Here is a 14,239-nt window from a genome sequence, read left to right as displayed (position 1 = left end):
CTCAAGTAAATATTGAATTGTGAGTAATTTTTCAAAAACGTATTATCACTGATCTGCAGCTCAGTCAGGAGTAGGCTACATAGTACATACTGCTAAACTGAATGTTGGATGATGAAATGTCCTTGAGCTTTATGAGGCCACGATCACATGCTGAGGAGGTAGCAATGCTTTGAGATCCTCTGGACAGCTGGGAGTGTGCCATTAAGCACCAACAGACAGACAGACAGACAGACAGAGACAGTGCGTCACTCATGTGTAAAAATACAAAATCAAAAAAACATTTTGATTTTATGTATAAAATTGGTTTCGTTAACCCAAATAACATCTCTCCAGAATTAGCATCAAGTCACCCGTCACCGCTATATAATCTGCATGAGTGGTTCTCAAAGTGATAGTCCAAGGTTCCACAGTGAGGTGACATATAAATTATATAACCTACACAGTGTGTACGGTTAAGGGTCCATTTGGTTCTATTAGTATACTCCTAGAGTTATGGGTGGGTCCTTGAAATGAAAAAGTTGAACCACCAATATGCAGCATGTAAGAGATACTGTATAATATAATGTAGCCTGCCCTATTATAAACAGTAAACACATGTCGCACATATAAGCTCCTCCTCACAGCAGGAGGCACCAGCGCCCGGTGCATATCCCACAGGCGGAAGTGCAGAGCGGGAGCAGAGGAGTCTTCTTTGCGCACGCGCCGCTCTGCCTCCTTCCTTTCTGACACACGAGCGAAAAGAGACAAGATGGGCCATCAACAGCTCTACTGGAGTCACCCCCGAAAATACGGCCAGGGTTCTCGTTCCTGGTCAGTAACACACCACAAAACATCCATAACTATTATATGTTTAATGTGGGCTCCGTGTGGTAAGGTTAGAGGCTCCCGCATTGTGTTTAAACTTAACCCCACCGCGAACCGCATGGAGACGGCCGGTCGAGCTAATATGGCGGCGGAGGATGCTAAAGCTGCTAACCTGTGTTAGCATTTATAACATCCGAGTCTAGTTGGAAATATGTCTGGTTTCAATTCACCTCGTGTCGATTTCAGTTTGGAGTGTTAATGAACACTCCAAGCTTGCCGTTTGTCTTAAATGTCCGCAGAAGCGTGTTTGGATGCTTTGATTAAACGTCCTGCTTTGTTTCTCACCGGTAGCTGAGCGAATAGGGAAGAGATGCTCCCTACTTTGCATTCTACATTGTTTTTTCCTTTTTTTTTTTTCATTATCAGGGTCAGTGCGTATTAATTACAAAAAATATTGTACCAGCAAAGTTATTATGGTTAATAAAACCAATGAGTATTAGAACAGGCGCTAAATACTACCTATTTGTTGCAGATCAAGTGCCAAAAGTGGCGAATTAATATATTTGGTTCACATCACCTAGGTGGTTCCATGTTGCAAATTGTGCAAAATGCTAATTCCATCTGTATACATGTCAAAACGGTTATTTTAAAAGCCTACTATGTTTAATTATAGACTGCCCCGCCTGTGTAGCTGTGGAAAAAAGGGTTCATGTGTTATTTAATGCGTCCATAATGTGGATTAAACTCTAGATATTATGGCAGTGTTCTCTGCACCATGCAGTGTTGAGAAATAGCATGTACAAATGTTTTGGCAAAACTTAAGTGTCTGATTTTACACAGGTTTCGATTCAGTGTTTAGAAACATTGGAATATATAATTTTTTTTTATTGTATTAAGGGTATTTTATGTTAAAGCCAATCCAACAGTGCAGTGTGTAGACATACGAGCAAGGCAGATGGGACCACAAAAAAGACAATGCTAGACACTGACTGCATCTGACTCCACAACAGTGTTAACTTTACAATCAATCAACTTCAAATTCACTATTATATATATATCGTGTATGTCACGAATGTACAGCTTTCCTTATATTTTGTACAAGTTGTTATTTGAACCCCTATGTCAGGGTTCTTCAACCGGGGGTCCTCAGTTATAGCCAAGTTGCCACGTCTTTATGTGAAAGGAACTTTTTATCGTGTGTGTAAGCACAAACTTTGTCCTAACACAAACATTAAATGCCATGGACAATTTTGAGTGTTTGAACACAAACATTGTGTAACACAAACATTAAAGACGAAGGTGAGGACGCAAATTCAGATTGGCCGTAATGAGATGATGTACAATGATAAGAGCGCCCCTCACTTCACACGGGTGTGATTTAACAATTATTCAACCCTTTAATCCCTATTCTAGGGAGAACATTAGCTGAAAATGGCTGATGGTAGATGAAGTGGTCAAATATTATTTAATCCAATATGTAGTTGGTTTTGACCTCTCAGCTAAGAGGTCAAAACTTTAAAATGTTGAAGAGCCCCCCTCCCATGGCATTTGTGTATTGGGTGTTGTCCATATATTGTAGTCTAAAATAAAAAACAATGTGTTTTCTCTTCTGCTCTTTCCAGCCGGGTCTGCTCGAACAGACATGGACTGATCCGTAAATACGGACTCAACATGTGCCGCCAGTGCTTCAGGCAGTATGCGAAGGACATTGGCTTTGTCAAGGTAATGACTGTTGCTTACATTTAGTGATGTTTTGGTATCGGAAAAGCTGCCCATGGCTGCCTAAAATGCTGCCATCGGCGAGTATGCCAGTCTATGCCATTCCCATACCGTGTAATAATTCATCACATGAGGTTTCTTTTACAGTAATTTGAATTGATGTTGCACTACGGTTTTATATTAACTGTACAATTTACATTAATTTAAGTTTGAGGCTGGATTTTTAAATGTATTCCTAGATCAGTGGTCCTCTTCTCAAACTTTAATTTCAAGGACCCCCGTTATAGTTATGTTACCTAAGAGTCCCTGGTCCCCACTTTAAGACGAATGTTGTAGTTATATTTTTAATTACACTATGCTATCGTTTCAGTACTCTGTATTGACCGATATGCAAGTTATCGGTAGGGACAAAATGGTATCGGTAAATTTCTTTGCCAACAAGAAGTGATCTATAAGCGAATCTTGCGTTGTTACCTAACCTGATCGTTTATTTTTGGCATGCGCGACTCTTGTACAATGGAGTATATATTGGGCATCACACTTTGAATAAGACAATGTTGGCAGCCAATCATGAAGCACTGTTGATGAACATGTATTGCCGAGTTGATTGGTGTGCTTGGTAGTACTAAATGCTGTTTAATTTGTGTGCACACAGCTGGACTGAAGAGATGCAGGAGGTGCCAGAAGTTTCCTCGCCTGTGTGTTCCATCTGTAAGGCTGAGATGGCTTGAGTTCTGCGCTGTAAACATCTGCAGGCTGAGATGGCTAAAGTTCTGTACTGCAAATAAATGTTCAATCTTTTGTTCTAATCAAACATTCCCTGTGGTTATTTTTCAATTATGGATGTGTTTTGAAACCATTAGTTTTTGTTGCAAACTACAGAACTGTAAGCCACCAGAACAAACAATACAATTGAATTCAAGTCTAAGCTATTGGGTCTCTTTTGTCTAACTTTGCATGGCTGTTTCTTAATGACCACTAGAATCACATGGATTAGAATTCCAGGACTGAACACCAGTACTATATTGACACTTTTGTTGAATAAATTCTGTAGTCTTTGACCCCACACTTAAAATATATGAAGCAGCCTAATTCGGTTGACTGAATTTGTGTCCCCTTTAGGTGTTTGTATTTTACAGTAGGCTACATTAATGTACCTATCCTAACTAATAGGAGCAGATCATTAATGCAGTGCTAGAGGAGCAGTTAAAGGGTCAAGTGTCTTGCTCAGACTCATTGGACAAGGACATACACTAGGTGACTAGGAGAGCGAAGGCTCGAACCCGAGTCCTATACAATTCCAGGTGGCTATGGCTGCCCTTGATTTTTTTTGATGTTTTAACCACATAAATATGGTACTTGGCCAATATGGTTCTTGGAGAGAGTTTTGTGTTTTTGTCATGTCTTGAACTAAAATATTCTAAAGGTATTATGAACAGAAGGCATGTGTCAAGTGGAGCCTTTAGAGGGAAACATTTAGTTGAAAGATGTGATGAATTTCTCTTTCCATGGGTGGTTGAGTTGAAAAGGTGTTCTGACTGAAATACAACACTGGATGATTTGTAGGAATTTGGAAAATTAATTCAGACTTTAGAATTAAAGGCTGGATGGTATTGCAACTCTTGAGATGCATTTGAGTTTAGTTTAGTTATTTGATCATCCTCACAACAGCACCAACACAATATACATTACATAAGAAACTTACATCATTTGAGGTGATCAAAAGGAATAGGCAGATGCTGAAAGCTTATAAGTGCCTATCCTACATGCCTCATAACAGGATTATGGTTACTAAAGGTGTGAGCAGTTAAAGTATCTGAACACCATAACCACATCAACTGGTGTATTTTGGACATGTAATTTACTAGGTGACCTGTATTTAAAATACCGGTATATGAATAATAATGTAAGTGTTATACTGTATTCCAGATTGTTTGGTACAAATCTGTCAGTTGACCCACCTTTGTGGCAAGTGAAGTGAGACTGGAATTTCTAACAGCAGCTGCAGTAGACTTGTGAATTGATAACTCGTTCATACATTTACAGTGATTGGCCTAGCTGAGTAGGAAACAGATTAATCAGTGCTCCATTTATTCAGTGGTGGAAGAAGTACTTGCAGATCTGACTGGAAGCTCGATGTATCATATGATCACATCGCAATACATTGTGAGCTTGTAGATCAGTTATTTTAAAATAGCTGAAGTATATAAGGCTAAAGTAGTTGCATGTTTTGTGATAGGCAAAATCTAGATAGTAACTCAGTTTTCAAATAATTGTAGTGGAGTAAAAGTATATTTCCCTCTGACATCTCAGAGGGAAATAAAATATAATTTGGCGACCCCCCGAGGGGTCGCGACCCCCAGGTTGAGAACCCCTGGAGTAGAAGTAAAACTATTGCAAATTGGGAATACTCCAGTGAAGTAAGAAATACCAAGTACAGTACTTGAGTAAAATGTTCTATGCAACACGACCCTCCTCCACTGACAGCTGCTCGATAGGGGTTCTTTTTAATCCTTAGTGGAGTAATGGTTATATTATAAATTAAATCTATACAAATCACTTTTCAAAAGCGCTTACAGGCTGCTTTTAAATCAACAGAGTGAAGATGACAGAACAGAAATGAGACAAGGTTTGTTTTTTAGATGGTCGTGGATGTTAAACATGACGAAGAGGAGCATGTTGACTCCAGGCAGTGGAACAGGGTTTTTCTGGCTAGTTTAATTCAGAGCAACAGATGGAGGTTTTCAGTCATCTGGAACCATGCTTAGTTTCCACAATACAATCAGTTATTCAGAGGTTCTCAAACTTCTACGTATCAAGGACACCAAAACTGATGTATTTGGGCTACAGGCCCCATCTGAAAATCTTTTGTCCCAGGTACCCCCAGGAGGGAATATTTATGTTTAAAAAAAACAAAGTTATTCAATAGTTTCCAAACATTTTCAATATTTTTCAGAAATCTTCAAAAATAGCAGATCTGCAAGCAATTGTATATTCGATTTGCTATAACACATTTTATTGGGGACCCCACTTGGAGAACCAATTACCGTATTGTGCCGAATATAAGACGACTCTGATTATAAGACGAGGCCCATTTTTCATGACTAATTTATGGAAAAAGAACATTGAAAGTCTCTAGTCTAGTACCCGATTATAATTCGACCCCATTTTTAGGCTATTTCCATTGGAATAATTATAATATATTCAGCACAATACTCTATTTCAGTGTTCCAAACATAGTGTCGCAACCCCATTCTGTGTCATGTACCTGCTTTTTATGGGTCATGAGTAACTATCCTGTTAATATCATTAATAATGATATTATTAATTAATTAAGTATTAATATTCTTTTATTTTTTATTTTTTACCCCTTTTCTACATTGTTTTAATGTTTTCTCTCAAATTATTTTGATGTTCAAAAGCCTGTCAGGCCAGGCCAGGCGCAGCTTTTTCCAAAAAATAGCATTGGATAAATGCATCACAAGTCACAACACAGTCTATTTTTACTATGTATGATTGAAAATAGGGCTGAAGTAATATATTTATATTTTTCTATGTTTGGGTTTGGGTTCTGGGGAGACACCACATTTTCTTTTGGATCTTGAGAGCTGACACAATTTTGGAAACTTCTTCTGGATTGCATACGTGGTGTAACGCCACTAGATGGCAGCATTGCTTCAGCGTAGTAGTTCAACATCAGGACGGTATTTAGATTTTACACACAGTTAGGCACTGCAACTTGCAAGAGATAGCAGCGCTGGAAAACTACTGATAAAATTTGATATGAAGATCCTTCAGAATCCATCACACATCAAGTGCCCTTGTCCACGAAGCAGTTTTGAGAGTTTAATTGGGGGTTGTTGGGGTTGGGGCAGCTGTGTCGACGGTCGAGGTCCAAAATGCTGACATGCTGCCTGCAGCCTGCCTGCGGCCTGTCTGCCTCCAGAGTCCAGGGAGCTCTCCTTAGGCAAAAGTGGACAAAAACACAGAAATGTTTACCTCGTGCACAGACCCAGACCCAGACAGGTAGGCTAATTAAAAACACATGTTTTATTCCAACTCTCTGATTTGAGGCGGTTAAATAGGTCGGTATCACTTAGAACAGTGCTGAAGTTCCACTTTAGATTTGTTATCAGCCAAGTGCTTGCTATTTTAATTTGTTTGTTTAAACAGCACGGTATGATAATATGCCGATTTGTAAAAAAAAATCACTAAATGTGCTTAAGTATAAATCATTAATTAAACAAACACAGCTATGTAGTGAGTTGTTTGCCGCCTGTTTGTTCCACCCGCTGGACATGTGAGGAACTGCATTCTTCAGGTGGAGGCCTCACACGCACCTGTAACAAGTTATTAATTTAGGTTGTTTGTTTTTCTTGTGTGCGGCTGCTGCCATGACACTGCCTGTCTGCTAAACCAACCAAGAGACTGGGAGATTTAAATGTAGAAGTTTTGTTCTGTTTAATAAATGGCCAGCAATGAGCATTGGCCAGCAGGGAAAACACGACACCGGTGAGCCCTTGTCTATCACTATTATGTGCAACTGTGCAAGGCAGGCTCTTGGGGAATTTACTCAGTGCCAGTGGGACTGGGACATAAGGATTTGGATCTTTTTGCATACACATTGTGCAAAATACATTATTGTTGGAAGCCTCTCACATGCTTTCTGCTCCTTTGGGAGTATACTATATGACAGTATGTGGTATGTGCCCCACTGTGAGTTTAACACTGCACTCTGCATCTACAAACAGAGCTCAAGCGGAGCACCAAGGCCATCACAACCAGAGGCCAGAGCAGGCCCAGATGGAGAGTCCGGCCAAGAGGACACCGTTTTGTCGGCACCGGGAGTGCAAGCGAAGCCAGAAGAACTGGGTAGGTGTTCCCAGTACAGGAAATTAGGAATGCAGGAAATTATTCCTAACCTTAACCTCAGAGTAAAACAAATACAAGAATACCAGTAAGACACATGAGGACGAGAAGCGTTGCGTGCACGCATACGCCTGGGTGACCGCAGACTGCTGGGTGAGCGCTGGCGCTTTGGAATGGGGGGTCAGATCAACATATCCACCTGGGTGACCGCAGACTGCTGGGTGAGCACTGGCGCTTTGGAATGGGGGGTCAGATCAACATATCCACCTAGGTGACCGCAGACTGCTGGGCGAGCGCTGGTGCTTTGGCATGAGGGGTAAGATCTTAATTTTCGGGCCTGTTGAGAACTCTAGTTTTCGCCGGCTGCCGGGCGCGGCTGCACTAATTGGGGCAGGCCCGTCTAGAGTTTAAAATGGACAGTTGTCAGTCAAAAGGGAGACATCGAAGAGGAAGGATGGATGGGGAAGGATCAACATATGGAATGTCAGAACAGGTCAGCAGGTCATCAGGGATTTCCATCCCTGGATGATGTCACGTGATGTCACATGCTCCATCCCTGATGATGTCACGTGATGTCACATGCTCCATCCCTGATGATGTCACGTGATGTCACATGTTCCATCCCTGATGATGTCACGTGATGTCACATGTTCCATCCCTGATGATGTCACATGTACAAGGAGCTGATTAGCCAGGGTCATGATATGAAATGAACACGTGGCTGTGGCATAAACAAGCATAGTTGAATCAGAACACATAGAAGCCTACAGAAGTATGTTTTTTTATGCCCAGCTTTGTGTGTTTGTGTGTACCCCACAGCGATGATTTGATTGGCTGAGTACGGAATAGCTTTGATTTGATTGGCTGAGCAATGTATGTATTGAGGATAATGAGTGAGGACAGAAAAGTGAGGACGCCAATTGGGATTGGCCGTCACTTCACATGGGTGTGTTTTTGAGGGGCGTGCAGGTTTAATACATTGACAATGAAGGTAAAATTTACGTCATGTCTCATTTATGTCATATTGTCTCTTTATTGTTAATGGGGTTTAATGTTTGTGTTTGCACCATTTACATCATTACATCACCTAATCAACATGAGTTAGACTTATATTAGCGCCCCTCACTTCACACGGGTGTGATTTTAATTGTTTGGGGCAAGGCCACTTGGTCTTTGGTGTCATTTTTTTGAGGGCACAAAGGCCATCAAATAAATAAATATATATATCATATGAATATCAGTGGAAAAAATAACAACTTCAGTTCACTAAATTATTTAGTATTTGAAATTGCCAGTGATTCTGTTGAAGCTCCTGAGTCAAACGTTCATACATCTGAACTCGTTTGAAGATGGGGATGGGGAGTCAGCGGGAGTTGGGGAGATTTAATATGATTTGGTCTCTTTTTTTGGCGATGCCAGAGTCTGCCCATCATTTTGCCACTGCTTTGATCAAATGCCAGAGAATAACCCTGTGACTTGATGAGGAGGAAGTCTTCAATGGTGGACAGATGTTCACTCTGTCACAGCTTTGCTGCATTGGCGCATATTTCGCATAAGCATGAGTTTGATTAAGTCTGCTAGTTGGTTGGTACTGGATTTTTCTCAAACTATTGTCATAAATACCAGTTATACCAGGCTCGAAGTGGTGGTGGCAAGGGAAGGGAGAACAAAAAGGGAGAACAAAAATGGAATTAAAAAAGAGACATACATATATATATATATATATATATATATATATATATATCTACGTATTTACACATAGCATATTCACCCAAACATTACGTACATGAGATTTAGCAACAAGGTGCATGAGCAAGGTGGCAGCAGTGGCCGAACGGATAGCGGCGCGGTCTAGATACCGGAAGGTTCCCAGTTCGAATCAGCCGTCCGACACGTTAAAATTACCACCGCTGAAATGCTCTTGAACAAGGCATCAACCACTACGATGAAATGTGTTCTATGAGCAGGGCCTGGCTGGAAACAAGTTCTTGAGCTTAGCCCAGATACCCTGGGTAAATATAGATTTCATTTCATTTCATTTCATTTCAGCTGGTATCTTATCTGTTCATAGACAAGTGCAAGAAAAATAAATCACGACAAAAGACACTAGTGTCGAAAGACACTTCTCAGAGTACCCATTTTAAATCATGTCCTACACTTGCATCCTTTCCTTGCATGTTAGTCCTTCACACTAAGGAATCGTGTAGGAAACGAGAAGAGGAGAGAGGAAAGGGCAAAATATAGTTTTAGAGAAGTGGGGCGTAATTTCCTCAAGTGTCACGTCATGCGACATCCACTTCTGATGACAACACAGCTGCGTTATATATATATGTACGCTCTTTTCAAATTCGCCTTCGCCCAAACAATTGCAGATTTACAAGCTAGTACGGTAAATCTGCTAGTTTTGAGGAATGTTCTCCCCAGAATAGAGATGTTGGGGGTTCAAGTGGCAAATAAACTAAAATGGCCCTATAAACAGTCTACGCCAACCAGCAAGCTTGTGTGTGATGGCCTGCGGTTTGTGGGCTCTTTTGACTGACTGCTAGGCACATTGCACGTCTCTCCCATCCATCTCCTAGATTACAGCGGAAAATAACTGAATTGAGAACGTTATGCCGACACTGTGTTGGCATGGAAACGCTCCAGCGGGTGTACCTGCTCTCTGCCTGATGGTGCATTGAGGGGCACTTCTTCCACTGGAAAGCTGTGAGCAAACAATACATGCTGTCATCTATTTCTACCATTTCTGGCTGGCGTTTACTTGGCTTTTTTGAGGGACGCACTACTAGCCCCTCCAATGCATGGTTTTCCGAAATTATGTCATGTGGCAGCCAAGTCTATGGACTTTAGTTTAATGTTTGTTTAGTGCAGTAAATGGCGATGTGAGACGCCATATGGATGATATATAACTACATATTATAACTACTATACAACTTGTAAGTAATTTAGTTTCATACAATAACACAATGCATTCCATGTCTCCTGGAGAACGATGAAATGTCATTTTTATTTACTCCTCAATTATTCATGCACCCCCAAAAATCTGCATGACCCCCCCACCTCGTAACATCATGTGGCAGCCACACTGAGCGCCCCTCACTTCACATGAGTGTGTGTGTGTCTTTTTTGAGTGGTGTAAACCACTCCTACAACTGGCTTTTTGAGTGGTGTAAACCACTCCTACAACTGGCTTTTGTGTGCAGAAAAAAATGACCATGGTTGCTATGTTCAAAATAATTTCTGACGTAATTAAATCACACCCGGGTGAACTGGATGACCGTAGCAACCGTGGTCATTTTCTCTGCGCAAAAAGAGCCAGTTGTGAAATCACATCCGGGTGTGATTTCATTACGTCAGATCAGAGCTGATCAGGCTATATAATAGCCTTACACCACTCAGTTCACACGGGTGTGATTTCTTTTTAGATGAAGGCAAGTCACAAAAGAGAGCAGGCGTGTGGGACATACAGTATGGTATGGAAAGGCTTGTTTGAGAAGCTGTAAATTAGAAATGCTCTGATAATTTACCCTATCTGGAGAAACTGATCTTTTACACCATTTAAGTGGTATAAATGTTCAGATATATAGTATAATATTATTTTTCATCTTTGTGACAGGCCTAAACATTCTCCCCTGCCTCCCCAAACACAGGAACAGTTTTGAGGTGGGTTTTGACATGCACAAGATCATCAGCCGATCATGAGAAAAACGATCGGTGATCGGGATCGGTCCCAAAAAACCCGATCGGAGCATCCCTACTGTAAATGCACACTAAGTAGGGCTGTGCTAAAAAAGGATCGATATGGCAGTGTATCATATTCATTGCCAATACGCGTATAGATACAGGGTTCATTTTGTACCGATTGTAATTGTTGGTCTGTGTTTGTGGGTTGGCAGGGATATTCAGTTCCATAAACAGTACATAATGTACTTAAAACTGTATGTATATATGGTAAGTGGGACTGATTGTCTTGTGAACTGTGACTCACCTGCCATTTTCTATTTTTGAGGGCCGATAGCCCCTCCTATCCATTGACAATGGAATGGACAATTTTGAGTGTTTGCAAAGTTACAAACATTGATGACGAAGGTGAGGACATGAATTCTGATTGGCTGGAATGAGATGGTGTATGATGATGAGAGCGCCCCTCACTTTACACGGGTGTGATTTATATTTGAGGGGTGCTAGCTGCTCCTATATACAGCTTTTGTCCACACACGTCTCATTTTTGCCATTGACAATGAAAGGAGAAATTAGGTCAAATGTCCACCAAATATGACGTAAATTTGTGGCAACACAAACATTAAATGCCATTGACATCAGAGACACTGGGCTCACTGCTAAAATCTAAAATGTCTAAAACCACATATTACACACATAAAGACCCCCAGGAAAGTGTTCTAAATCTTCTAAACGTCATTAACATATATTGTTTTGCAAAAAGGATGAAGTGTCCCTTTAAGTTGAAATATCCACAGCCAACCTCTGAGACAGAAATGGGGCCATCTTATCTGATCAATAGTGAGGAGTCTGCAGGACCAGACCAGTCATGTGAATATAAGGTTGAAAATAAATGTCTACATTCTTACAGAACAAATGTTTCAATACCAACTCTTCCAGAACTATCTCACAAGGTTAGATTTTGTGAATCATAAAAATGCCTTTCTACTTTGAGGGCCTTGAGATAATAGCTTGTTTTTGAGTGAATTTCATCAAGACATGTACTATTTTGTAATTTTTCTATCCCATAATGTTCCCACTGTTCAAGGCCTGTTATTTCCTCAAAAAGACTCATGCTGTCTCACTTGTCGTCTCCAAAATGGCAGGTCTACAAGCTCTCAACATGTCACGTTGTGAGCCAATAATATTTGAATAATTTGTTTAATCACTTAAATATCACTGGTTCCCAAACACTGGGTCGGGACCCATTTGTGGGTCATGGACACATTGTAATGGATCGCTTTATTTTTAAAGGTATTATTTCAAAACACATTCCCATTTAAAGGAATGAAAATTTAAATATTCACAAATTAAAAACAAATTCAATGATTTCTGATCTGCTATTTGCACTAGTTTGAGTCACTGGCAAATGTCTAATTTCTTTTTACCATGAGTGGTTAAACGCAGTGCACAAATCCCACATCTAACTCCAGTTGCTCGGTATAAGAACTAATTCAGCCTGATGGTATTTGGCCTTACCATTTTAATGTATTTACAGCTCTAATGTCATCACCTTGTCTTAGTGAAAAATAGTCTATAACCACTTAACCACTATAACAAGTGGCATACAAATTGCCATTTCACAAGCTCACATATGATGTTGAGTTGTCGTTGAAAATACATGCTATGATGATGTGCCCAAAAATACTGATGCCAGCCAGCTTGAAAGTGGTAGTGGAAAAAGCTGTTACATTACCATTATGCACCCAGGGGGGCAGTGTTGCACTGTAGCTGGAGAGAGAGAGGTCCTCTCCAGATCACTGTGGTCTGAGTAGTCAGGGTCTGGATAAGGCTGTTAAGCAGGCCATATGATATGTAATTGAATCCTGCATGTGTACAGTTGTATGTGCCATTTGAAGTGCGCTGCACAGTGGGAGCAGAAGGTCCAGCCCAGTGAGACACATCCATACATAGCTTATAGACCGCCCCACGTCTCCCAGGATGAGTCCAACAAAACGGGACAATAGTCCAATGCAGTGGTGGAAAAAGGACTCGTTGTTTTATAGGAGCGAATGTAAAACGTAGAAACACCACCCTGTTACGAGTAAAAACGTACTTGAGTACCAACGTTATTAGCATACAAATGTACTTAAACTACGTACGTAGAAAAAAAATCACACCTGTGTGAAGTGAGGGGCGCTCTTATCATTCTCCATTCTTTATCAAGGGGACTTTGTGTAGGACAAAAATAGCCGATTTGCTCGTCTACAGTACATATGACGTAAATTCTCCATTCATTGTCAATGGCATTTAATGCCTGTTTTTACACAAAAATAGCCAATTTGCTCCGACACATATGGCGTAAATTCTCCATTCATTGTCAATTCATTGCCATTTTATACCTTCTAATGAGACCGCAAAATCTGTCTTGGAAGAGCCACCCATCGACTAATCTAATATACGGCAACCTTCGCCGTGTTTCTTCACTAGTTCGATCCAGAAGAACACAGTTTGCCGGCCACTGATACAGAGCTGACAATGAGGTTATATCTTCCCTTCTTCTCTGGAGTCCTGCCTCAAAGCAGACCCGAAGTAGAAAACTGTCGTGCCCTGCCCTGCCATCGCTAGGGATACATGTATCAGTAAGCAGGAACTGGGGATGGCAATGAAGGACCGGAAAGTCTGGCGTGGCATTGTGAAATCCATGATCTCGACCTTGGTTGAAAAATGATGATGATGATGCCATTTAATGTTTGTGTTAGCACAAAAATCTACACTATAGCTGAATATATCAGGGGCTAGCGCCCCTCAATAATAATAACATTTGAAAATAACACTACAATGCATTGTGAGCTTGTAGATCAGCTATTTTCAAAGTGTATATAGGGCTTAAGTGGTTACTGTATGTTTTGTAATAATCAAAATCTACAAAGTAACTACTGTATAACTAAAACTATCAAAGGTAGATGAGTAAAAATACAATGTTTGCCTCTGAGATATAGTGGAGTAGAAGTATAAATATTGAAAACTGGAAATAGTACAAAAAGTACTTGATATTGTGTATGCTTGTTACTTTACACTAGTGACTGTGACGATGTATCTGCTTGTCTTGTGGTGATCTCTGATACATCATGTTAATGTAACTCTGAGATTGTACAAGACAAGTGTACAACTCTATAGTAAACAG

The 14,239-nt window shown here is 40.5% G+C and overlaps 2 protein-coding genes across 2 annotated transcripts in view; both read left to right on the top strand.

Annotated features, from left to right (window-relative positions):
- Positions 1 to 627: 627 nt before the first annotated feature.
- On the top strand, positions 628 to 3,337 carry rps29 (ribosomal protein S29). The gene is made up of 3 exons (XM_079525428.1): positions 628 to 810; positions 2,427 to 2,526; positions 3,179 to 3,337. Exons 1-3 carry the CDS (start codon positions 749 to 751, stop codon positions 3,185 to 3,187), a joined length of 171 nt encoding a protein of 56 aa, XP_079381554.1. The 5' UTR covers positions 628 to 748; the 3' UTR covers positions 3,188 to 3,337.
- Positions 3,338 to 6,923: 3,586 nt separating this feature from the next.
- The window catches only part of LOC306940981 (uncharacterized protein), a 121,102-nt gene continuing 113,786 nt past the window's right edge, over positions 6,924 to 14,239 (top strand). Inside the window, exons 1-2 of the mRNA XM_079526284.1 lie at positions 6,924 to 7,035; positions 7,275 to 7,395. Of these exons, the coding sequence (XP_079382410.1) occupies positions 6,992 to 7,035; positions 7,275 to 7,395 (165 nt within the window). The 5' untranslated portion in view covers positions 6,924 to 6,991. The remainder of the gene's footprint in view (positions 7,036 to 7,274; positions 7,396 to 14,239) is intronic.

The sequence above is a fragment of the Electrona antarctica genome (genome assembly GCF_951216825.1).
Source record: "Electrona antarctica genome assembly, chromosome: 17".
NCBI lineage: Eukaryota > Metazoa > Chordata > Actinopteri > Myctophiformes > Myctophidae > Electrona > Electrona antarctica.
This window is presented reverse-complemented; position numbering and strand designations above follow the sequence as displayed.

Bases quoted from the DNA above. Each gene is read 5' to 3' on its own strand.
- rps29 (XM_079525428.1), top strand. From the start codon at position 749: ATGGGCCATCAACAGCTCTACTGGAGTCACCCCCGAAAATACGGCCAG. The intron at 811-2,426 runs GTCAGTAACACA...TGCTCTTTCCAG, and splicing joins GGCCAGGGTTCTCGTTCCTG to CCGGGTCTGCTCGAACAGAC.